Below are 26233 nucleotides of genomic sequence, written 5' to 3' on the forward strand. Positions count from 1 at the left end.
GTTTTCTCTCTCTCGACTTTTAAGCATTTATTCGCGTCAATGACAACTCCACGTCGCTAAGAGGCGCTAACACGGCTAATGTGGCAACAACAGCGACAGGCGATGTTAAATTAGTATATAGTGACCCAAGAAATATAACAGTTCATTTTTCACATTTTTATTATGACGAGTAAAGCTTTCGTCATAATAATAAGTCAAATTAACCCTGGTAAAGCGACGTTTTTAGCCAGCATTAGCTGCGCAACGCTCGGAAGTTAAGCTAACCAAATTAGCCCCTTCATGCTAGTTTCCCGTACGCGTCAATGAATGGCGGAAGCAAGTAAAGACATCAGTCAACAATGTACGACAGTTACCTATTTGAGAGCAAAATGATGGCCTTTATCAGTAACATTGGAATACCTTGAATGACCGTATATTGTTTGGCGTGAGTACGTTCGATTGGAAGTGCAGCATCGCGAAGAGATCATGTGTACCACAGATCCACACACGGAGCTAGGTTAGCACCCACAGCTACGTCGCCGTCCTGGATTGTGTTCTTTGTATCACCAAGAACTTGTGTGTTTTGCAATCAAACAGTGGATAAAGTCGTCTCCTCGTCTCCGCCGTGAGAGAAGAGGCGTGATGGCGTTTTGGACTGACACTGCCCTCTGTCCGCTGTAGGAGAGGCGACAAAGCTCCACAAATCATCGTTTTGCATGAATCCAAGCTGGAGCAACGTTCAAAATATCAACATTACATCTCCTATACTCAACGTCATTGACGCTGTTTACTCCGAGGAAGATGATGGAGGAAGTTCCCCGCGACGAGGAACATTTGGATCCAATCATGGCCTGGTGAAAGCAACTTGGGAATATTTACTAGAACACAATAAATAAACTTCTCACGGGGACAAAACAAACAGACAAACAAAATACCTCCAAACATGTCTGCGATCGGTGAGTTTGTACCCCCGCCCGAATGTCCCGTTTTTGAGCCAAGTTGGGAGGATTTCTCGGACCCCCTTGGATTTATCAACAAGATCCGACCCATCGCCGAGAAAACTGGCATATGCAAGATCAGACCCCCGGAGGTAAACTTCAAAACATCCACGTAGAAAAAAAAACATAAATCATTTGGAGGGATTGTGTATTATGTGTTTTTTTTCCCCATGTCAGCCTGTTTTTAGAAGAAAAAAAAAACATGACCACTTGCCATCACGCCAATTAGAGGTCACACAAGGGTTTAGTTGTCTGCATCACCACTCAAACGCCTTCAAATTATGTTGATTGCGTAGTCTTATATTAACAACCCCCCTCCCCCGGAGAAAAATGCTTATTTAAGATGGAAAATTGTGTGAAATTGAAGTCACATTTTATGTACTCGGCTAGCTAATTTACGTTAGCTACGTCAACTCGACGTTGGGCCTCAGGTAGCAAAGTCACGCCTCACGATATTTTTGTTGTGTGTAGGCCTATGAAAGCAACCGTTATACACTATATTCATTTTCTGTCATGTATTATTATTATTTTTAGACGAAAGAGTGCCTTTTAATAAGAACAACAAAAAATAGAAGAGCAATGAAAACGTGGGCAGCTCAGACGGACCGCAACCCAGTTCAAAGTCACTATTACGACTAACTTAAAACGTCGTGTGTCGCTTTCTAGTTAAAGTGTACACTATAGCTCATATTGAATCGTGATTAAGCCTCTCTCTTACTTTTATGACAAATGTTTTATTTTATTTTATTTTTTTTCCTACAAGGATTGGCAGCCTCCGTTTGCGTGCGACGTGCGTCACTTCCGTTTCACTCCTCGAGTACAAAGATTGAATGAACTTGAGGTGAGTTTATCATCGTGACAAAGGTGTTCACTTGGATGTGTGTCTCTAGCTTTTATGGGCTTTTATTTTCAAGGAAACTACTATACACATCAGTCACAATGGAGGTAGACCATCTAAAGGTATATTCGATATACAAACACTATAATGTCCCAGTTTGGTGGTGTAAAACTGCACTGCATCATAGTGAGGGTAGGGTGCACACTAGCATCTCTAGTTGCCTTATTAAAAAAAATAATAATAATTTTTTTACATCTAGTTCGGAGCCGGACCTGAGCCACGACCCTGTGGTTTCAAAGCCCAAGTCCTTAGAGATGATCTGAGACCCTTCCTTATGTAATTCTGTGTAATCTATTACCGTACTAGTAGCCTCTCTAATATGATCCAGTGGAAACTACACGACAATAAACTTAGATTCCAATACATATATTGTAAATAGTGTCAGAGGACAGCCACCATAGAAAATGGCTGGATGGAGAGTGTCAGCATTACATTGTGCAACACAGATGACAGTTTTTAGTTTTGTGTATTTATAACAGCACTTAATGCTTCAATTAACCAAATTCTCCCACTCGTCCTTTTGTGTATTTCAACGCATGAGGAAGATAAAGACGATGGGGATTAGTGGGTAGTATTTGCCTCCCGTGCTGTCCTTCACTTTAGTTTTGGTCTCCATTGGGTCCAGGCACTCACTCGAGTGAAGCTCAACTTCCTGGATCAAATCGCAAAGTTCTGGGAGCTGCAAGGATCCAAAATTCGCTTCCCACATGTGGAGCGAAAGGTCCTGGACTTATATCAACTCAGCAAGGTAAGTCAGGAGTCTTTTCCATGGAGGATTCTATGATTATTCTGACTAAAATGCAACTTTATTTTTGCATGCGTTCAGGTTGTGTCATCCGAAGGTGGCTTTGAGACCGTTTGTAAAGAGAAGAGGTGGTCCAAAGTGAGCAGTCGAATGGGCTTCCCGTCAGGGAAAGGCACCGGCTCACTCCTGCGGTCCCACTATGAGAGGATCCTTTACCCCTATGAGCTCTTCCAGTCGGGAGCCACTCTGACTGTAAGGGCGATCCATAAATCCTCTTTTTGAAAATTCCGTTTTTCAGCCATTTGTATTTAAATCCTCACTTACTGCTTTCCGGTTAGGGCATCCAGCAGCTATACGAGGAGGGAGATGATGGCGAGGAGGTGGACGAGGGAGTTGGCGAGGACGCAGTGGAGGAGGATGAACAAGAGGATTACGAGGACAAAGACAAAGACAGGGAGGTTGATGCAGCGCAGATAAAAGAACGTCCTCTGGCCGAAAGACGCTCAAGGAGACTTAAATCGGAAGTGGGTACCGATAAGGATATACACTACTCACTAGTGGTGGGACAGTACTGGTCACCCACGGGATGGATGCGTTATTAGGATTCCCGCATAGATTCTGAGCAGGACACGCCCTGCTCGAATATTACTGGCTCCGAGACACACGTTGTTGCACTATGATTGGCTGTTGTATTTCTGTAGAACACACCCGGCTGCTTCCTCACGGGAAAAGATGTGCCTTAAGTGTGGTGTTGTTAATGTTTCCCGCTAAGCTTAACCCACCCTCATCCTAACCTTAACCCATCCTAAATCGCCTTAAGCCCCAAACCTAACCATAAAAACGTTGCTGAAATGTGTACACTAGGGCACAACATGTTTACATCCAATTGCTAGGCACTCGGCAAGTGAAGTAGAACAGGAAATTTATTGTTAATTTATTAATCCGCTCTCTCTCTAGAGGGAAAACAAAGATCCCAAAGGCCTCAAACTCTTTGGTACCAGCCCCAAGATGGTGGACTTGGAAATTGTGTCGGCAGGTAAGAGACATTTGGATTGGCCTGCATTTTTTTATTCCCCTCTTCAAATGCAACCAATAGCTTAAGCTTGTTCCCTGTCGCGTTAGGCGACGGCTACAACAAGAAGCATCGTCACCTCAGAGCTCAAGCCTTCGCCATCAAAATGAAACCACGCAAGGAGACGCTCGAAGTCAACTTTGTGAGCGTCAGACTGCGATTTGGTCACATCTAATTTCTGCTGTACTAACTTAATGTAACGCTCACCCAGATTGACCTCTACTTCTGCCTGATGTGCGGACGCGGCGACGAGGAGGACCGCCTGCTGCTGTGCGATGGCTGCGACGACAGCTACCACACCTTCTGCCTGGTTCCGCCTCTGCACGATGTGCCCAAAGGCGACTGGCGCTGCCCCAAGTGTGTGGCAGAGGTACACCTAACACAACTGCTAAGGTTGATTTCCCTCCTGAATTTGTTTCATAAACAACCCTCTCTTTTTTTCCCCCCGTTGCAGGAGTGCAGTAAGCCCAGAGAGGCGTTTGGCTTTGAGCAGGCTGTGAGGGAATACTCACTCCAGAGCTTTGGAGAGATGGCAGACCAGTTCAAGTCAGACTATTTCAACATGCCAGTCCACGTATGGAAAGACACCGAACTTGAAAAATTCAAGTTTCACGATGGATATCGTGTCTGTCATACAGTACATACTGACAAATAGACGGTTTTAATTTCACAGATGGTGCCCACTGAGCTGGTGGAGAAAGAGTTCTGGCGTCTGGTAAGCAGCATCGAGGAGGACGTCATCGTGGAGTACGGAGCCGACATCAGCTCGAAGGACGTGGGCAGCGGATTCCCTGTCAGAGACGGCAAGAGGAGGCTACTGGGAGACGAAGAGGTGAGCGAACTGAGTGTTTGCAAATAGGAGCGTGAGAAAAAAGAAATTTGCAGGTAAAAATTCAGTTTTTATTTGTAGATTAAAGCAGTTATTAGTGTGATGTGTCTAAGTGTGACACGAGAGCTAATCGAATTTCACCAAACCCTTTCACAGTATTGCACTATGAGACATCATCAGGTGGGCAGCAGGAACTTATCCGATTCCACTTAATTGGGCTGAAAATGATCGCATTACTGCAAATAAAGCATCTTTGTTCATCTATAGCCACCGTCGTATGGTGAAATGCAAAGCAAACACTCTTCGACTCGTTGGAAGAAGTTTTCAATCAACCTGTGTGTCCACCTGTTGTCATATGTACAAGAGAAATAGTTCACACTGAGAAAGTAAATTTGTGCGTAAATCGAGAGTTCGTATACTTTGTCAGACATTTTTGTTTGGTGTGATGTGGAATGTGATTTTGTAAAATGGTGTTTCTCCTGAGCCCTGCTGCGAATAGCAGAATTCTTTGACTCCAAGATGCCACAAGATAGCGCCAAAGCAATATTTTTATTTGAGACGTCACATGGCTTCTTTGGCCTGAGGGGAATAAAAAAACAGTGAAAGGGTGATTTTTTTTTTTATTTTTTTATTTATTTTTTTTTTTTTTAAACAGAGGATTCGTTCCCGCAGAAAACAACAACAAAACTTGCATATAGCTGAATTCACAAATACCAAGGTTCACTGCATGTGCCTAGGCTCAGTGTTTGGGAAATACTGTATTAACGCATCCATAGAAAACACACATTGATTTTGAACTCTCTGAAAATGACTGTTCAGTTGAAGAAGTACAGTGCATACAAATGGTGAATAATAAACATCTTTTACTGTTCCTTTTAGGAGTACGCCAACTCCGGCTGGAATCTGAACAATATGCCAGTGCTGGAGCAGTCGGTGCTCACTCATATCAATGTGGACATCTCAGGCATGAAGGTTCCCTGGCTCTATGTCGGCATGTGCTTCTCCTCCTTCTGTTGGCACATTGAGGACCACTGGAGTTACTCCATTAATTTCTTACATTGGTGAGATTGTGGTAAATATGCAAGTCACAGTCGCCTGTTCCAGAAGGTTGAAACTCCTCTTTTTGTCTTCAGGGGAGAACCCAAGACCTGGTATGGAGTGCCGGCGTCCGCCGCAGAGCAGCTAGAGGCGGTCATGAAAAAGTTGGCTCCGGAACTGTTTCAATCGCAGCCGGACCTTCTCCATCAGCTGGTCACCATCATGAACCCCAACGTCCTCATGGAGCACGGTGTGCCTGTATGTGACCTAGACTTCACACTAGCTAATTCTCATTAGAACTGCGAAAAGGTGGACATTTCGCTCTAAATATTGGAAATTAAGCTGGGGAATTTTAGAAAAGTGTCATATTTGAGCATAAATATAAAAATTTTCTTTTGTCATAAACAAACACTTTACATGTATTGTGGTTGTTGGAGTCCAGATAATGCGAAAATGAATTTTCCCCAACTATATTCAAGCTCCCTATTAAGAGCCAACCTTCAGTTTTTTTATGAATTCCTGGTTAATCACATTAATTACAAGTTTCCAACTTTTTGTTTGTTTTGCAGTCCTGCTTTTCTTGAATGTTTCGCGACATGTATGTGTGCTATATTCCCTTTGTAGGTGTACAGGACCAATCAGTGCGCAGGGGAGTTTGTGGTGACCTTTCCGCGAGCCTACCACAGTGGATTCAACCAGGGATACAATTTTGCAGAGGCTGTTAACTTCTGCACCGCTGACTGGGTAATGGTTCCTCTATTTATACGAATGCTCAATGACTTCCCTATTAATGAGTGGCTGATGAATCCGAATATGAATGTGGATTTGTCCTTCCCAGTTACCCATGGGCCGTCAGTGCGTGGCCCACTACCGACGCCTGCGCCGCTACTGCGTCTTCTCGCACGACGAGCTGCTGTGCAAGATGTCCGCTGATCCGGAGAGCCTGGACGTGGAGCTGGCCGCGGCCGTCGTCAAGGAGATGGGGGAAATGATGGACGAGGAGACTGAGCTTAGAAAGGCAATAAAGGACTTGGTAAGTGATTTATTGAATGTTTGTGATTCACGAATCATGAATTCACCTGTTCACCTATCTATTGCTATTTGCTGAAAAACTCACCTATTTGCGTTTTTTTTTTTTTTTTTGGTGCTCATTCTGAAACACCACAAAATCCAGGGAGTATGTTGAAGTAAAACATCTCGACCAAACGGCAAGCTTTGTACAGTATGTCAGGGAGGAGCTAAATTTAGTCTCATGAAGACATCACGACATGAAGACATCACGTTTGCACTTTGCAGATGGAATAACAACATGAAAAAGTAGTTGTTCTCCTTGGCCTGTAGGGGGTGCTTTCAACAGAGCAGGAAGTTTTTGAGCTGGTCCCCGATGACGAGCGCCAGTGCCACAAGTGCAAGACCACCTGCTTCCTGTCCGCCCTCACCTGCTCATGTTGTCCTGATCGGCTGGTTTGTCTCCACCATGCAGCAGATCTCTGCGACTGCCCTCTCAGCAACAAGTGCCTCAGGTAAGCGCTCCATATTTTTTTTGCACTGCTTTTGTCGTATCCAGCAAAGCTACAGTAAATGTTTTTATTTTCAGGTATCGCTATGATCCAGAGGAGTTTCCGGCCATGCTGTATGGTGTGAAGAATCGTGCGCAGTCCTATGACACTTGGGCAAAAAGGATCAACGAGGCCTTGGTTGCAGACCAGAAGAACAAGAAAGGTTTCTTCCTCACTTCTACATTAGTGATTCCCAACATCTGTGCTGCGGGAAATTATCCAATTTCACTAAATTGGTCAACAAATGATGACAAAAATAATGTATCTTTGTTCATCTATCTATGCCAGCAATCTATAGTGACATGCAGAGCAATTAAATGGTCTTCCACAAGATAGCAGAATATACAATTAACCTGTGCATCCTCCTGGTGACGTGTATACAACTGAATAAGTCGTGGCACAGTTTGAGGTATTGTCATGGATAAATACTGGGAAAGAACTCAATCCGACTGGATCCTGGATAAAATTCGATCCCAGGGGAAGGGCCGAGAATGAGTAGTGGTTAAAAAAAAAAAAAAAAAAAAACGACAAAAAGGTGAGCTCAAGCCAAGACAAATGAAAGTTACCTTCCCTGGGGATTTACTTTCAACGGGGACCCAACCCAGTTGACTCCGTAATGCTTGGTGTTTGGCCAAAAGCTCTCTCACTATATCAGTGTCCTAAACAACTGAAATGACATCTCTAAAAAAAACCTGAGCATGCCCCAATTTCACAATCAGTAAATTTGTGAGTACATTCAGGCGAAATAATCATTTTTTTCAGTATACTGTATACAACTGTATTTTTTGTGACATTTTTGTTTGGTCGTGTACTGTGAGATTTCTTTTTTCCAATGTCAAATTATGTGCCTTGGATCAATTAATATTGGGAAACACTGCTTAGTATTTGTGTTTAATTGCCGTGTGTCTTTCACATAGATCTAATTGAGCTCAAGGTTTTGCTGGAAGATGCAGAGGACAGGAAGTATCCGGAGAATTCTCTGTTCCGCCGTCTCAGAGAAATGGTCAAAGAGGCCGAGACCTGCTCCTCTGTTGCCCAGATGTTGCTCAGCCGCAAGCAGAGACATAGGTAAGGTGATGCCCATGCACACAAGCAAGACAATTGTGCCTTTAAGGGGCGCTAAGTGGTTGTTTTTCCACCCACAGCAGCCGCTTGCGTTCAGAGAGCAGTCGGACCCGCAGTAAGCTGACTGTGGACGAGCTCAAGGCCTTTGTGGAGCAGCTTTACAGGCTGCCTTGCATCATCAGCCAGGCCAGACAAGTCAAGGTCAATCCTCGTTTGTAATCACCAAGATTGTGTAGTTTTGATAGTGGTGAAGTAACAGGGAAAAAAAGCCAAGTTTGGACCTAGACGTTTTTTTGTTGTGTAACTCACACATCTTTACAGGAGTTACTGGAGAATGTGGAAGACTTCCATGAGCGAGCTCAGATCGCGCTGGCGGACGAGCTGCCCGATTCCTCCAAGCTGCAGGCCCTTTTGGACCTGGGTAGCGGCCTAGATGTGGAGCTACCGGAGCTTCCCCGCCTCAAACAGGAGCTCCAGCAGGCCCGTTGGCTCGATGAGGTCAGCATCGAAATAACCTTTATGTTCTCAAATTGTTAAATATAATTCTAAATCTAATCACCTGGTGTAGGCTCCAGCACAACCACGACCCTCGTGAAGATAAGCGCTACAGAGAAGGATGGATGGATCATAAAACAATATTGTCATTATTATATTATCCTCACTAGGGTCACGGGCGTGCTGGAGCCTATTCCAGGTATCTCCGGGCGAGAGGCGGGGTACACCCTCAACTGGTCGCCAACCAATCGCAGGGCACATATAAACAAACAACCATTCGCACTCACATTTATACATACGGGCAATTTAGAGTCTTCAATTAACCTACCACGCATGTTTTTAGCATGTGGGAGGAAACCTGAGCCCCCGGAGAAAATCCACGCAGGCACGGGGGAGGACATGCAAACTCCACACAGGCGGGGCCGGGATTTGAACCCCGGTCCTCAGAACTGTGAGACAGATGTGCTTACCAGTCGTCCACCGTGCCGCCATTTATTATATTCATCATAGAGGTGCACCTGTTAATTGGTGTTATGAGGGGGGTCCTTAGAATAATGTCTATCCTGTTAGGGGTCCCTGGAGCCAAAAAGTTGAGAATCCTTTTTTTTTTTTTTTTTTTTTTTTTTTTTTTTTTTTTTTTTTTTAAATAACATAGTTGTAAAGGTGAACTCTCAAAGTGACTTCTACTGTCATTTTAAGGTGCGTTTCACCCTAACGGAGCCCCACCGCGTCACCCTGGAGCTGATGAAGCGGCTGATCGATTCCGGTGTGGGCTTGGCTCCCCACCACGCAGTGGAGAAGGCCATGGCTGAACTACAGGAGATTCTCACAGTCTCTGAGAAATGGGAGGACAAGGCCCGCGCTTGCTTGCTGGCCAGGTATTGTTATGCACTTAATCGCGCACAGATAACTTTTTCCGTACCAAGTGTTCAGTGTTGCTCACTCCTGCTTATTTGTCTTTAAACAAAGGCCTCGACACAGCATGGTGACCTTGGAAAGTATCGTGGTGGAAGCCAGGAACATTCCAGCATACCTACCTAATATTTTGGCTTTACGAGAGGCCCTGCAAAAAGCCAAAGACTGGACTGCCAAGGTGGATGCTATTCAGGTACAGACTTTAATTCACTCTTGTTGAGTGCTTCCCAACCTTCTTATTGAGCATAAGCACACATTTTACATAAGAATCTCACACCACCAAACAAAAATGGCACAAAACGTTTACAGTGAGCCCCCTCATATTCACGGTTCTGCATTCGCAAAGTTGCATTGTCGCCAATTTTTGGGAGGAGGAACCTATCCGCCGTTATCCGCCCAAAAAACTCTTTTTACCTGTTTTTATGGCTCAAGCCAAAATCATGTCTCATAAATATATTGATTTGGCGCCATCTGGTGGCATCTTGGTGCCAAGCACCTATGTCGAATTGAGGGGAAGACAAAAAAAATGCTTTGCTGCCCTGTTAAAGAATCTATAGGCAATTACAAACCTTTTTGTCTCCAAGTACTTTGAGATTTTCACTATTCGTGACAGGGTGCGGTCTGCCACCCAGTGGAAGAACATTTAATAGTTCTCTGTCACTGTACGTCGCAGACATAGATGAACAAACATTTTTTTTTTTTTTAGTAAATAAATTTAAAAAAAAATGAAATTGGATAATTCAGGAATCACTGCTCTTGGCAATGATTGAGTTATTGGACCTGTGACAAAGACCATTGTATCCACACACAGAGTGGTAGTGCCTACGCTTACCTGGAGCAGCTGGAGAGCCTGCTGGCTCGGGGTCGTTCCATCCCGGTTCGTCTCGATCCGCTGGCCCAGGTGGAGTCTCAGGTGGCCTCCGCGCGAGCCTGGAGGGAGAGGACTGGCCGCACCTTTCTCAAGAAAAACTCCACATACACACTACTCCAGGTGAGATGTCGCATCTCAAGTTAGGGCTCGGATAATAATTGATATTGTCGACCAGTTCAAGGCATTATTTATTTATTTATTTATTTTTTGTAATTCCTTTCTAAAATGAGTTAGTTGTTGACTGACTAGTTGAGTTGCTGAAATAACTATGCCTTCATCTTTAAAAAGCCAAAACCTTGGATGAAATTTCAACCTCAAAAGTTACACAGCCCCACGATATCACACATTTGAAGAATGAGGTTATTCTTCCCTCAGGTGGGCTCCAAGTAGCTTGAAACCGACATGCTCTTTGTTGAACATTTAAAACGTTAATTTATGAAGGATGTTTACATTCGTGTTGACAAAAGGGAAATTATTTTCCAAGACGAAGCACATATTATTTTACTTTATCAGTTGTGGCATAGGTTGTGGCATCGGAACCAAGTACCACCTGGGATGTTTCATATGTTCTTTTCAGGTTCTCAGTCCTCGCTTGGACATCGGCGTGTACGGCAACAGCAAAAGCAAGAGGAAACGAGTTAGGGAGCTCATGGAGAAGGAGCGAGGAGGCTTTGACCCCGACACGTTGAGCGACCTGGAGGAGAGCCTCGAGGAGGCGCGCGAACCCTCCACCGTCGTCGCCGCCTTCAAGGCCAAAGAGCAAAAAGAGGTGGAGGCCATCCACTCCCTGCGCGCCGCCAACCTGGCCAAGATGGCCATGGCCGACCGCATCGAGGAAGTTAAGTTCTGCCTGTGCCGGAAGACGGCCAGCGGCTTCATGCTGCAGTGCGAGCTGTGCAAGGATTGGTTCCACGGGGTGTGCGTGCCTCTCCCTAAGACGGGAACGCAGAAGAAGCTCGGCGTCGGTTGGCAGAGCAATAGCAAGGACTCCAAATTTCTGTGCCCGCTGTGTCAACGGTCCAGGCGGCCGAGGTTAGAGACCATCCTGTCTCTGCTGGTGTCGCTGCAGAAGCTTCCTGTGCGACTACCAGAAGGAGAGGCGCTCCAGTGTTTAACTGAGAGGGCAATGAGCTGGCAGGTACGCACTGTAAATCAAGGGCTCTCAAACGTTTTGGGTCGACCCCTTCATAATCCCAGTGTCATCGAAACTACCGCGTATACCCCGAGATGCCACAGGAATTAAAACATTGCCTTTTTTTTTTTTTTCTCAAGAAAAAGATAATTTTCCAATAAGTTCATATTTTTTAGAGAAAAAATGGTAGTTATGAGAATAAAGGGGAAAAATAGTCAGCCTTATCAGAATGTATTTTTTTTCAATAAAAAGTCTTGATATGATATTAAAGATATTTAAAAAAAAAAAATATTATTGACGGAAGAAGTCATATCTTAACAAAGGAATTTCAAAAATGTCCTTTATTGTCATCATATTACGCATTTTATTCTTGAAAAGATGTTTACTCTCCCAAAAATAGGATAGTATTTTGTTGTTAAAAACATTAGGATTTTATTTTTCCTGTAGTAATAAGTCTTTTTCTAAAAATAAAAACAATATATATTCATGCAGGGATGCCAGACTTGCGTGATGATTCATCACAATCATATCAGAGCTAATAATTGACCCAAAGCTAAATTTGGGAGCCGTTACTGGTTTAGTACAGTTTTGTTGTTGTTGACGTGGCGGTCCTCATTATTACATTTTATTAAAATTATATTAAATTAATGATTCATTGCAAAATATTTTGCGGACGCCCGGGCATAGAGGCACACGAGTTTGACAACCACTCCTGTAAATGCCCAAAAAATCTGGGGTTCCTTCGTGAACTAATTGTCAACGTTGCTACCAGGACCGGGCACGTCGAGCTCTGGCCACGGAGGAGCTGTCGTCCGCCCTCGCAAAGCTGTCCGTGCTGAGCCAGCGCATGGTGGAGCAAGCTGCACGGGAGAAGACTGAGAAGATCATCAACGCCGAGCTGCAAAAAGCCGCAGCAAACCCTGACTTGCAGGTGAGACACTACGCACCTAAGATGCACTGTAACCTTTCCTGGTGCAGTTGGTTTTTTCTCCTCTAATTTTACCTGTAAAGCTTACAGCGCATTTTGGTTTCATTGTTGTCTCTCTAGGGTCACATCCAGACCTTCCAGCAGTCAGGCTTCAGCAGAGCCACCTCGCCTCGCCCGTCTGTGGACTATGACGACGAAGAGACTGACTCGGATGAGGACATCAGGGAGACGTACGGTTACGACATGAAGGTAAAATTGGGCGTTAAATCAATCAGAGGTAAACATAAACGCCTTAGTTCCACCTACATCTAATGATACCTAATGTTGTGGTTCCAGGATCCAGGGGAAGTTAAGCCTTACCTCTTCTGCGATGACGAGATCCCAGTGAAGTCAGAGGAGGTGGTTAGTCACATGTGGCCGACTGCCACGCCCTCGTTCTGCACTGAACACGCATACTCTTCAGCCTCCAAGTCTGTTGTACAAAGTGAGGCTTCACTGTTTTCTGTTAGTCATTCTCAAAGATAGACGACAGAAAATAGTGAAATAAAAATGCATATTCCAGATGTGGGAACGCCAAGAAAGCAGCCCAGGAAGACTCCTTTGATACCTCGCAGTCTGGAGCCCCCAGTGCTGGAGCTGTCTCCGCAAGCCAAGGCCCAGCTGGAGGAGCTGATGATGCTGGGTGACCTACTGGAGGTGTCCCTGGATGAGACTCAGCACATCTGGAGGATCTTACAGGCCACGCATCCCCCCTTAGAGGACAGATTCCTACAGGTTATGGAGGTAAGCACAGCTGGACCTGCGGCCAGATTGTAGCTGATTTAATTTTTGTCTAATTGGGCAAACACTGGTCCACGCACAGGCCATTTGGTACTGGGCTGCACATTGAGACTATCCATCCATCCATCCATTATCTGAGCCGCTTATCCCCACAAGGGTCGCGGGAGCGCTGGAGCCTATCCCAGCTGTCATCGGGCAGGTGGCGGGGTACACCCTGAACTGGTTGCCAGCCAATCGCAGGGCCCATATAAACAAACAACCATTCGCACCCACATTCACACCTACGGGCAATTTAGACTCTTCAATCAACGTACCATGCATGTTTTTGGGATGTGGGAGGAAAACCGGAGCACAGAGACTAAACAAAGAATATTTTATTGATCGTCAGTCTTTTTCCCCACAGAGTATCAAATGTTAGTAAAAAAAATCTTACTTGGAAAGGGGGCAAGACCAAATAATGAGACGGAAGGAAAAGAGCCAACGACTTGCAAGAAAAAGAAAGCTACTTTTAAGAAAAATACCAGCAGTCCTGCTTAAAATATGGGTTTATCGACGCAGGTGATTCTCACGCACAAAGCCCGTTTTTTGTAATATGTGGCGACAGGCTCACAAATGAATCCTTCAAAACTGTGTCGGCACGTGGTGACCAAACACCTGACATTCACAAACAAGCCTGGATTAAAAAGAAGGCAGAATATCCAGGGATATGAACCTATTATTGGTGGGTCTGCAATGTATCCGCCACTATAAATAGGATTAAAATATCGCTTTACCTGAAACTGGTCAACAGCACAAAAAGGGTTGAGGACCACTCAAATGGGGTGTAATTTGTCCCTTTTCTTTTCCACAGCCTGACGACAGTCCAATGGAAAAGTCTCTGAAAATCAAGATCAAGGATTCAGAGAAGAAGAGGAAGCGGAAGTTGGAGCGAGCCGAGCACCACCACCACCACATGCTGATGTCCTCCGCAGGCGGGGCCGGGACACTGGGGGGCATGCGGCCGTCCAAATCCAAGGAACTGAAAAGGGCCGGCCTGGAGCTCGGCCTTGGGGGCAAACCCAAGAAGAAGAAGCTAAAACTGGGCCTGGATAAGAATAGGGAGATGAAGCAGCTGGCCAAACGTTTGGCCAAGGAGGAGAAGGAGAGGAAGCGGAAGGAGAAAGCAGCTGCTAAGGCAGAGGCCATCAGGGATGGGCTGGAGAAGAGGAAGGAGAAGAAGATTCTCGACATTCCCTCCAAGTACGAGTGGTCTGGCGCCGAAGACTCTAACGACGAAAACGCCGTGTGCGCAGCTAAAAACTGCCAGAGACCGTGTAAAGACAAGGTGAGGACGTCCTTTACAACATGGGTGGGAAACACTGAATCACGGTCAATATTCCATGTGACAGCACATCACGTTGGTCTTGTCTACGTTATAGATGAATGATAGACACATCGACGGTTTACATGTTAACAGAGGTCAGAGGTGAACATGTGAGGTTAGCAACATTTTACACAATGTTTATACTTAACTGTATTATTGTAAGTATTTCCTCTATTGACCATTAAATTACATAGTCCAGTACAAGCATGAGTTCGAGCGCTTATCCTGTACAACCCAGACAAACTTCGGTGCTCAAAGATCACAATTTTTTTTTCTTTTTTTTTTTTTCTTTTTTTTTTTTTTTAAGAAGACCAATTCGGTCAGGTCATTAATACATGTATATGCTCACAAAGAAAAGTTCAAATGGGTATGTGAATTATTTAATTTTGATGAGAATTCATTCTCATTTTAAAAGCTATTAAAAATAGCTAAATTAATGTAACAAATATTACGGACTCTTGATGTACATGCTCAGTGGGCTTTTTGGGTTTGATTCGATAATTACGCCTGACACATGTTCACCTTGTTGTTGAGGTTGCTTTGGGTTAATCGCAAACACTTTCCCCAAATGAACATCATGGAACTTTACAGCTGATAGCAGCACTGGAACACCTTAATGAGCGTTACACATAACGTATTAACAGGCAAAGTCGGCGCGGCCCTTACGGGAGGTGCCCGGTGGCGCAGTTAACAAGTGGCCAGTCTGCGGGGGCCAATCGGAGCTGTGGAATTTGGTGGGCTCGCCGCACAGACAGAATTTGATTTATACTTATTTGTGATAGTGTTGCGCTAGATGTCATCAGTTCTCAAACTGGAGTCCCCAGACCCCTGGGGTTCTGTAAGCTGTTACTTGGGGTCCGCAAAATAATTTGTAATAAACTGCATACTTATAAGCAAACATACTAAACCAATGACTCCTCCCTACCTCAGCGCTGGGCCAATTAAAAACTCTGATAGGGTTGTGACTTATGACATGAATCTGACATCCTTGCGCACGTGCAGCATTTCTAGCTCTCTCACACGCTTTTTTCATGTAGAATTGTACAGGTGAGGCAAAATCTTTGCGCCTTGCCTCGGATCCAAAATTTCAAAACTGTGGAAATCACTGCTTTTGCGATGTACACTACTCACAAAAAGTTCAGGATATTGGGCATTTGAGTGAAATTTCAGGATGAACCTTGACAGGTGAACTTTATTTATTTATTTTTTTAAAAAAACATCTTGCTTGAATTACTTACATTGTTCCAGTTGGTCTTGTACCTTTTATTACTATCACGTATTGTTGTGCACCAACATCAACACAACGCCACCCCAAAATCTTGAGGCAACATAATGCCATACAGCTCCCGCAGCGTAAGGAAGATGTGGAGTTCTACGACACGTCTCAGACAGTTCAAGTGTCCAAGAGAGTTAATAGTTGTTCTAAAGCTATTTTTTTACCACTTTACATTGGTTAATAATGCCTCATAATAACAGACGACGTGGGGACAGACCAATAGTATCGATTTGTGGACATAATGTGAAATTGACCATATTTGGACATACGGGGCAGCCGCTCGACAACGACGATATGCAACTGTTCAGTATTATGGTACGATTTGCACAACTTGTTCTCTACCAAGGGGCTGCACGGCTATGCCCAAAAAATGTCAAGGTTCAATTCGAATTGAAAATCGAAACAGTCCTCTTCATCATGACATCATGAGACCAAGACCACCCCCACAATTGATCAACAGCACCTTCATATTTTCCTTTTCATGTTCAAGGTTGACTGGGTGCAGTGCGACGGCGGCTGTGACGAGTGGTTCCACCAGGTGTGCGTGGGGGTCTCATGCGAAATGGCAGAGAACGAAGACTACATCTGCGTGGACTGCTCCCTTAAGGCCGTCGGATCGAGGCGGGGAGGGGGCGCGGCCGAGGTGGAGGTGGCGGAGGAAACCATTGTGATGCTGGCGACGCCGAGCCTGCTGGCGACCGCCGGCGCCTCGTGGTCCCGCGCCGCTGCTGTACATCTGAACCCAGCGGAGGAGCCTCACCAGAACAGTTAGCACAATGTGAGGCCTGAGAAATTGACTTTAAACGCAGTGTCCAGGATGGCAATAGAGCCCTCGTATAGTAGCTTCAACATGGAAGCCTATTTCTGTAACTTACTGTATCGTAAACCTCAAGAGACAAATATTTACAGGAACAGCCTTCTTGGACCGAAACATCCACCAGCTGCTTCCCAGATCTCCCACTCTACAATAACCAATCACCAGTCAAACTCCCGACACGTGTCATGTTTAAACAAATTACTCTTCCTTTTGTGCGGCCCTTCAGACTTGTCTTTAGGACTCCTGGTTAGGTAAAAAGAAATGGTTGTAATGTAGTGGAATTATTTATATTATTATGTACATAGCTTGAAAGCAATTAAAATAATGGATTGTGGCTTTTATGTTTCGTTTTCTCACCTTTTAATAAACTATTCCTAGTCAAACAGTTGTTTACAGATGCTCCTGCCTTTTTTTTTTTAACCTTAATCACCCTGTAAAAAATTGATAGCATTTTATCTATTTTGTCTTTTGCAGAAAGGAATGTGGTGGGGAAGGAAGAGAGGGGGGGGGGGGTCTTCTTATAACTTATCCTCTGACACAATCCGGCGCAAACTCGCTTCAGCCACTTTTGCCGTCTTCATCTAAGTGAGTCAGCATGGGGAGCGAGAGAGTGGCGTCTTTAATTAGTGCTAAGCACTTGTTTATGTTATGTTATGTTGTCCCCTTGTGTCTTAGTTGTATGACTGCGACAAAAAAAAAAGAAAACTGTGCATTTCTTTCCATAAAGTTACATTATTCAAACTTAGTTTCCCACGCTTAATTGAGCCAAGGCACATATTTTTTATGTAAGAATAATCTCATGACAGACGACCGAACAAAAACACATAATCACATACAGTGCCATGAAATAGTATTTGACACCCTTCTCAATTTTATTTATTTATTTTGCATAGTTTACCCACTTTAATATTAAGGGTCATAAAACAAATAATTATCAGACAAAGATAACCAAAGCAACCAAAAAGTGCAGTTTTTAATTGATTTTATGAAGTAAAAAAAGAAAAAGTTACATAGCCCTATGTGAAAAATTCAATTCCCTCTCCACCTAATAAGTGGTTACGCCACCCTCAGCAGCAACAACTGAAATCAAGCGTTTTCTGCAGTTCTTTAGATGTCCTAGGTTCCTTCAGTCACCTCCTGGATGAGTTGTCGTCGTGCTCCTGAGATAATTTTTGTAGGCTGGCCTCTCCTGGGAAGGTTCACCACTGTTCCATGTTTTCTCCATTTGTGGTGAATGGCTCTCACCGTGGTTTGCTAAAGAAATGGCTTTGTAACCCTTTCCGGACCACTGTTTATTTCTTATCTGTTCTTGAATTTCGTTGGGATTGTGGTATTTTGTTGCAGCTTTTTGACATCTTTTGGCTGATTTCATTTTGTCAGACAGGGTCTATTCAAGTGAAACCTTGATTGAACAGGTCTCGCAACTCAAGTTGGTCCGCTATGCCCGGCCCCATCAATTTGACTGTCAAGTGTAAGCGATGCACTTTGCTCTTAAGACATGACAGCAGAGACAGTGGAGGCTGGCCTAAGTTTAGCATTTCAAGCCCCTGCCTCCTCCTCCTCCTCACCCCCCCACACTGTACTTAAATTCTAAAACTTGAGCATTTACTGGTCAACCACCTGTGGCAAGCGCACGCGTGAGGCATACAACACGTGCAATGACAGGTAAGCTCATCAATGCCTCGTTGCTTACGTACACTGAATAATTATTACATTTCCCTCTTTTTACCTGTATCCCTTAGGAGACACTGCCAAGGCGGGCCTTCAGAATGGCACCGCCGTCCAGGCACGGGAGCCGCTGCCCCCCTTTGAGGTGAAAATGGAGGAGAGGGGCCAGTGGAGCAACAAGGTGGAGTTCATCCTGTCCGTTGCAGGCTCCATCATCGGCCTGGGCAACATGTGGCGCTTCCCGTATCTCTGTTACAAGAACGGAGGAGGTGAGTGGAAGAGAACGAAGCAACCCACCATGCAGAGTCAATCCAGAAACATCTAACTAGTTCTACCCCAATATTTTGTTACCAGAGTTTCTTCTTCTTTTTTGCATGGAATGTCCTTAAAAGAGATGTTTTTTACCCTTTTTTGGGGGGTCTTGAAACAGCGTGTGCTCACTCGCCTCGCTCTGCCTCGGCGGGGTGTCTGGGTCAAAGTTCGGGGCCCGGCGGGGTCACACAGCTGTTGTTGCTCCTCGCTCGCAGCAGCTGTCCCCGCGGCGAGGCGGAAATGTGAGCGCGCCGCCAAACATCCCGGGCCACCCATCAGGGGGAAAGGAGACCCTTGGAGATTAACTTTCAGTTGAAAGTTCTAAAATGGAATGCTGCACGTGCGCAAAATAAATGACTGTCTGCTTTCTCCACTCCTCAGGTGCCTTCCTCATCCCATACCTCATCTTCCTTTTCGCCTGTGGCGTTCCTGTCTTCTTCCTGGAGACGGCCCTGGGCCAGTTCACCAGCGAAGGAGGCGTCACATGCTGGAGAAAAATCAGCCCCTTGTTTGAAGGTACAGCTTCTTCGAGAAATAATTCAAATGTATTATTTGTTCAAATTTGTATAATTACATTTTGTAATATTTGTATTATTTTTATTTTAGTTAATTTGCGTTTTATGCTACCAATACAGGAGACACGACATCTCGGTATTTGTGTTCTTCTTTGTGTGTTTTTTTATGCGACCAGTCGAGTAGAATATAAGAAGTAATTTCAAGGAATTCCTTTTTAGTTTTATTTATTTTTTAAATTATTGTTACGCTACCAGTATAGCAGTATATGAGTATAGTCATATCATGGTACGGTGGATATAAAAAGTCTACACACCTCTGTTGAAATGTTAGGTTTTTGTGATATTAAAAATCAAGATAAATCGTTTCAAATTGTTTGTGACTTATTAATGATTCCCAGTATCTTGGTCTCATTTTTTATTTTATTTTTTATATCAGAAAACAAAACTGGCTTTTGAACAGGAGTGTTAATCCACTGTATATAAGTACAGCATGATATATAATTAGATGAAATAAATGATAAAAAGGAAAACATATATACTATTTAAAAATTGATTAACAAAATCGAAAATTACACCCAAATTGTCTTGTGACATTTCTCAATTGAAATTATGATTTTAAAAATGTTTTTTTTTTTTTTTATGGCCCATGTTCTTCAGGTCTTGGCTATGGCACACAGGTGATAGTGACGCTGCTGAACTTCTACTACATCATAGTCCTGGCTTGGGGGATGTTCTATCTGTCTTTTTCCTTCTCCTGGGATCTACCTTGGTCTTCCTGCAACAACACATGGAACACAGGTAATACGACGATTTAATTTTAGTATTAACACATCCAAAGGACTTTCATTTCTACCATTTCTTCTCCAGAAAATTGCGTGGAGTTCCAGAGGAGAAACACCTCCATCAACCAAACACTCTTCCAAAATGCTACCTCTCCGGTCATGGAGTTCTGGGAGTGAGTCCTCAAGTTGTGACGTGTGGACCACATTTGCAAGGTGACGGCTGTAACACTTCTTTTGGTCTGGACAGGAGACGAGCGCTGAGGATCTCGCCGGGGATCGACTGCATGGGCTCGCTCAACTGGGACCTGGTCCTGTGTCTGTTCATCGCCTGGGTCATGTGCTACTTCTGCATCTGGAAGGGGGTTAAATCCACAGGAAAAGTGGGTGGCAAGGGAAAAGTGTACCATTGATTGATTTATGTATTCACTTTTTTTAGATTGACAAATATGGAGACGCAGCTGGTGTTTTTTGTTTTGTTTCTTCTTCTTCGTCTTTTGGGATATTTAGGTGGTCTACTTCACAGCAACGTTCCCCTATCTGATGCTTATCGTGTTGCTGGTGAGGGGACTCACCCTACCTGGTGCAGGAATTGGGATTCAGTTTTACCTCTATCCTGATTTGGGACGTCTGGCAGACCCACAGGTACCAAAATGCCAGACTTAATATACACTGTGGACTATAGTACCGCGACAACTGGAAGTAGTAAAGAAGAAAACATGGTTGGGGGGGTGGGGGGGGGGGGGGTGCCTGCTGCGTCCATCTGCGCTCTGCAAAAAAGAGCCAGGGACCCCGAGGATCAAATGCTGGGCCAGGACGCCACTGGGATTGTAAACAGGGGACAGAGTCGCGGACGGCCCTACCAATTTTGCTCCATAGCTGTCGTCAAAATCCTGTTTTGAAACAAAGGGCAAAAAAACTGGTGTACTGTATTTTGGTTCCCGTAAGCTTGGTTTAATAAGTATCCAAGTAAATAAGACTATTAACAGATGCTTCACATCATCTCTCTGCAATAGTGAATGATTATGCAGGGGCATCCTCTGGTTTATATAACCATCGCTGGCCACGTGCCACATGCTCTTCTTACTTGTATATAACTTGCTTATGATCGTTTTTTCAAGGTCTGGATGGATGCCGGGACGCAAATCTTCTTCTCCTATGCTATTTGCTTAGGCTCCTTGACAGCTCTAGGTAGCTATAACAAATACAACAACAACTGCTACAGGTAGGTTAGGATGTTTCCAATCGTGTGTATTCATTCTGAACATCTGGTTTGCAAAAAAACAAACAAACAAAAAACACCTCCGAATTGTCCGTATTGCAGAGACTGCCTGGCGTTGTGCTTTCTGAACAGCGGCACGAGTTTCGTGGCTGGATTTGCAATCTTCTCCATTTTGGGTTTCATGTCTTATGAGCAGAACGTTCCCATCTCGGAGGTGGCGGAGTCTGGTGAGGCTTGACAGCAATACAGTGGAGAAAAAGAAATAATAATAATGTTTTTGCATCTTGTGTGACATGGGTGGGAATACTGTAGAGCACAGGTGTCAAACTCAAGGCCCGGGGGCCCAATCTGGCCCGCCAACTCGTTTTATGTGGCCCGCGAAAGCAAATAAGTTGACACAGATGATTATTGCTCATCCATCCATCCATTTTCTGAGCCGCTTCTCCTCACTAGGGTCGCGGGCGTGCTGGAGCCTATCCCAGCTGTCATCGGGCAGGAGGCGGGGTACGCCCTGAACTGGTTGCCAGCCAATCGCAGGGCACATAGAAACAAACAACCATTCGCACTCACAGTCATGCCTACGGGCAATTTAGAGTCTCCAATGAATGCATGTTTTTGGGATGTGGGAGGAAACCGGAGTGCCCGGAGAAAACCCACGCAGGCACGGGGAGAACATGCAAACTCCACACAGGCGGGGCCGGGGATTGAACCCGGGTCCTCAGAACTGTGAGGCTGACGCTCTCACCAGTCATCCACCGTGCCGCGATTCTTGCTCAAATTCTCATATATAATAAATAGGATTGTTGAGCTATTGCAAGCATTTTCTGTTTACAGTAACTTGAACAAACTCTTACCCTTGACTTTTGATTTCAAAACTAGGTATCCGTCAATTTGTTGTGTGTATATAACAGTATTATGCGGTGACTAAACAGTTAACAGTCTCAGGGAAACCGTGACTACAATGTGGCCCGCGACAAAAATGAGTTTGACACACCTGCTGTCGAGCAATAACATAATAGCATATTTAATGAATTACTTTGGTTGGTTGTGCTTTGCAGGCCCGGGTTTAGCCTTCATTGCTTATCCACGTGCTGTGACAATGATGCCCTTCTCTCCCCTGTGGGCCGCCCTCTTCTTCATCATGATCGTTTTTCTTGGGCTGGACAGTCAGGTGAGAATATTCTGCGCTGCTCGGTGAATGAATGAATTAAAGTTCTCCTGGAATGATTACACTGATGCTGTGTTTTTTTTTTTTTTTGAGTTTGTGTGCGTGGAAAGTCTCGTGACCGCCATCGTCGACATGTACCCCGCCACCTTCCGCCGCAAAAACCGTCGGGAGCTCTTCCTCCTTGCTGTGGTCTTCCTCTCCTTCCTCGTGGGCCTCATCATGCTCATGGAGGTAGGCCTCGGACTCCCATATACAGCTCACAGTGCAGGGAGCCTCTGTTGATGGTGGATATTAAAAGGGTTAACTATGTCTACATTGTGTGTTTTGCTGAGAAAAAAAAAAACAACAATATAGATGACACGTTTTCACCTCTGCACAGCTGGAAGCATGAATGCTCTGCAGAGGTGTCAACAAGTCTTCATTTTGTCAGTACAAGCAAGTCCAAGGTTTGGCCTCAGTCTCACTAATATGGAGTTCTGATTTTGAAATGCAGCTATGCCTAATAACAAAGTATGACAATGTAAAAAGTATTCATATTGAATGCACTGGAGTTTATACAGGAAAACATCCAATTTTGGTCTAAACTATCAGCATTCGCAAAAAGTTAGGGACATTTGGCTTTCGGGTGAAATTGTAGGGTGAACTAAAAATGCCCAATCAAACCTTTACAGGTGAACTTAATTTGACCTTCGTCTTGGTTAGGAACAGCATGATGAAGATAACTGTTTAAATACCAATTCGAATTGAACCAGGAATTTTATTGATCCATTCATGGATCAAACACCTGTTGGCTCCTTGTTAGAGAACAGCAAGTTGTGCAAAATGCCGTAAAACATTTCGTCATGCGCATTCAAAAGGGTGGAGGGAAAGATTATCGTGCATTTTAGGTTCATCCTGAAATTTCACCTGAAAGCTGAATACTCTTTACTTATTCTGAGTACCCTCGTGTATAATACACTTGAGTACTAAGTCCACCAACTACATGCAATAGGTAAAATATACTGTATTATACACTGAGTAGAAATACAGCAATACTATTTCACATTTTCAGTGTTTACAGTATATCAGCATGAGAAATGACCCTTGCACACATGATGCCACAGTGATGACAAGGGTGTTCTAATAATAGTCAATGATTAGCGCGTGCACATATGGATTGAATTGCGTTTGTGTGTGTGTGTTGTTTCCGACAGGGTGGGATGTACGTCTTCCAGCTCTTTGATTACTACGCTGCTAGTGGCATGTGTCTTCTCTTCATGGGCCTTTTTGAGACCGTTTGCATTGCGTGGGTCTACGGTAAGCCGCCATCAAATGGAAAATGATTGTGATTTAGTCATCCAAAAAAAAAAATATATATATATTATTGTTGCAAATGGGTTTCTCCAGGCGCCGATCGCTTTTATGACAACATCGAAGACATGATTGGCTACCGTCCTGGGCCTTACATCAAGTACTGCTGGATGTTCTTCACCCCGGCCACATGTATTGTGAGTTTCAACCTCATCCCTGGAGAATCTAGTTGGAGATGGCACAAAATATGAAGCTCCATTGAAACGGAATCACATGTACCTGCATTTTGTGAGATTTGATACACATCTGATTATCTCCCCAGGGTACCTTTGCCTTCTCCCTCATTAAATACACACCGCTAAAATACAACAACGAGTATGTTTATCCGTGGTGGGGCTATGTGATTGGCTGGCTACTGGCTCTCTCCTCCATGGTCTGCATCCCCCTGTGGATGGTGTATAAGATCAGCACCACCCAGGGGACGTTCAGGGAGGTAATGCACTTCTTAAAATACAAATATAGAGCAGCATCTGTTGACTACACAAATTATTATTATTTTTTTTGTCTTCCCACAGCGCATCCAGCTGCTCATCACGCCATCTGAGGACTTGCCCAAAACCAAGAGAGAGCAGGAGAGGTTGCTGGCCATTTTTGCTCCGGAGGGAGACTCCAGCAGGAATAAAAACGGCTACCGTCCCGTGTCGGAGCAAGACTCCAGCCTATGAGGCACCAGCGGAGCTACAGAAGTGGATTTTGGTTCAATTTCAAGAGCCGAATAGAATAACACTGAGACAGCTAAATCACTAATAGCTTGCTTGTGAATGCAGCCAACTATCTCGATATCCAATAGCTCTACGTAGCGCCAAAGCACTATTTGTATTATATTATTGTATTATCATAAGTAAATAAATATAATAATACATTTTTGTCCTTTGTATTTACGAGTACGCCATTTTATTTTATGAAATATGCTGCAAATATGCATTGTCAAGATTACTGTGCTCACTGCTGTAGAACTAATATGTCAGTGTAGTCTTTTATTTTATACTGTGAATTGTCTGTACAGAGAAATTTGTAAGCCTCTTTTTCAATAAACGTAAACTCCCATGTGTAAGTTTATATTGTCTGTTTTAATGGTCAGTACGCATTAACTGTGCAAAAACTAACAGAATTTAAGTGAAATAAAAACACAAATTGGGAATATGTGCGCTTGTGGTAAGCACTAGTGCCTCACAGTTCTGAGGGTAATGGTTCGAATCTCGGCGCCAGCCTTCCTGTGTGAAGTTCACATGTACCGCTTGTGTGCGCTTTCTGCGGGTTGTCCATCCTCCCGCCTTCACACATACACGCTTACACATCATTAGTGATACAATTAACAAGATTATCGTAAAAGGGTATCAATTATAATGAATGAAATGTAAATGACGATTGAAAAAAAAGCAAGATAAAAACAAAGCAGACAAACAAAAAGATATAAAAATGACTTCCCATTATGAAAAAGAAATACATGTCAATTATCGACCTACATTTTGGATTTGTTTAAAGAAATTCCCACCTTTCCTTATTTTTGGAGCTATGTCGAAAGATTCTATGATGTTTGTACATTTTTTTTTCTTTTGTTTGCTTAGAATGTCATTTCTATCGAGGAGCTCCTGCTCCCAAGTTTTGGTCTTGTCTCCGTCTCAGCCATACTGGACTCACGATTTTCCGTCGAGACCAGTTGAGAGCTGCACTGATGTGCTGTTCTTCAACTTTGTTAACAAAGAAGGAGAAGCACCAATGGTAAAACAAAAAATACCTTCGATTTCTGTGTTACTAACGCCAATGGTCATTACATTTGGCTTCCTCAATCACAAAAACCTCATATGTAAAATAAAACACTCAGCGGTGTGCCAAATTCTGTGGCCTTCACCTCACTGAAACGGCAGGACGTCGAACTTTTTAACTGGTTTCTTGAAACAAAAACACAGCTCAGCGAAGATTAACGAACACCAGCTAATCAAATTTTGTCTTTCTGAGATGAATATTTCTGGAAAGAGGTTTTAATTCCACATTGTTTTGCTTTATTTAACACTATTATACTTATACTTGTGCTTTTGCCAAATCAATCAAACTGACTATTTTTTTAAAAGTCTTAGCAACACTTGTAAACAGCTTTACACTCGGATTTCATAATGAAATGCATTTAAAACTCATTCACTGCCAGCCTTCCCAGTTAACATGGATATTTGACTTCTAAAGCCGTCAATGGCATTGAATGTGTTTTGAAGGATACATTTTTTTTTAAAAACATTTTGAAAAATTTTATTGAAAAAATTCTTAAGATTTGAGATATTTGCATGTTGCACTCTGAGAGTTGCAGACCATGTTTGTGGCTGTCAAATGTATTTAGAAGAAAATGTAAATTAAAGGGAGAATGCTCTTTCACTGTTCAAGCTATGCTTGTCATGGTTTTTTAAATTGATTTTTATGTTTTTGGTGTTGTCTCAGTCTCAGCTTGTCTGTGTTGGGACTTGACT

The 26233-nt window shown here is 43.8% G+C and overlaps 2 protein-coding genes across 2 annotated transcripts; both read left to right on the forward strand.

Annotated features, from left to right (window-relative positions):
- Positions 1-46: 46 nt before the first annotated feature.
- kdm5a (lysine demethylase 5A) lies at positions 47-17137 on the forward strand. The gene is made up of 29 exons (XM_061668514.1): positions 47-1069; positions 1741-1818; positions 2501-2623; positions 2702-2872; positions 2959-3144; positions 3578-3656; positions 3743-3834; positions 3904-4062; positions 4147-4266; positions 4366-4524; positions 5401-5582; positions 5655-5817; positions 6184-6303; positions 6398-6592; positions 6901-7082; positions 7157-7281; positions 8036-8186; positions 8264-8384; positions 8505-8681; positions 9378-9556; positions 9648-9786; positions 10405-10584; positions 11042-11602; positions 12369-12527; positions 12645-12773; positions 12861-13008; positions 13087-13307; positions 14155-14628; positions 16434-17137. The coding sequence occupies exons 1-29, from the start codon at positions 923-925 to the stop codon at positions 16713-16715; spliced, it is 5202 nt and encodes a 1733-aa protein (XP_061524498.1). The 5' UTR covers positions 47-922; the 3' UTR covers positions 16716-17137.
- Positions 17138-18579: 1442 nt separating this feature from the next.
- On the forward strand, positions 18580-24751 carry LOC133397525 (sodium- and chloride-dependent GABA transporter 2-like). Its single transcript, XM_061668526.1, has 12 exons — positions 18580-18697; positions 20123-20210; positions 20285-20417; positions 20545-20679; positions 21156-21259; positions 21359-21483; positions 22315-22427; positions 22518-22655; positions 23618-23720; positions 23811-23911; positions 24037-24207; positions 24290-24751. The coding sequence occupies exons 1-12, from the start codon at positions 18580-18582 to the stop codon at positions 24437-24439; spliced, it is 1479 nt and encodes a 492-aa protein (XP_061524510.1). The 3' UTR covers positions 24440-24751.
- Positions 24752-26233: the final 1482 nt, after the last annotated feature.

The sequence above is a fragment of the Phycodurus eques genome, chromosome 22 (genome assembly GCF_024500275.1).
Source record: "Phycodurus eques isolate BA_2022a chromosome 22, UOR_Pequ_1.1, whole genome shotgun sequence".
NCBI lineage: Eukaryota > Metazoa > Chordata > Actinopteri > Syngnathiformes > Syngnathidae > Phycodurus > Phycodurus eques.

What these genes read in the sequence shown, in the direction of transcription:
- kdm5a (XM_061668514.1), top strand. Translation starts at nt 923, where the DNA reads ATGTCTGCGATCGGTGAGTTTGTACCCCCGCCCGAATGTCCCGTTTTT. An exon ending in CTTGGAAATTGTGTCGGCAG is followed by an intron (nt 3,657 to 3,742) that starts GTAAGAGACATT and finishes CTGTCGCGTTAG; the next exon opens with GCGACGGCTACAACAAGAAG. An exon ending in CGCGCTTGCTTGCTGGCCAG is followed by an intron (nt 9,557 to 9,647) that starts GTATTGTTATGC and finishes CTTTAAACAAAG; the next exon opens with GCCTCGACACAGCATGGTGA.
- LOC133397525 (XM_061668526.1), top strand. Translation starts at nt 18,580, where the DNA reads ATGGAGGAGAGGGGCCAGTGGAGCAACAAGGTGGAGTTCATCCTGTCC. An exon ending in CTGTTACAAGAACGGAGGAG is followed by an intron (nt 18,698 to 20,122) that starts GTGAGTGGAAGA and finishes TTTCTTCTCCAG; the next exon opens with AAAATTGCGTGGAGTTCCAG. An exon ending in CTCGGAGGTGGCGGAGTCTG is followed by an intron (nt 21,484 to 22,314) that starts GTGAGGCTTGAC and finishes TGTGCTTTGCAG; the next exon opens with GCCCGGGTTTAGCCTTCATT.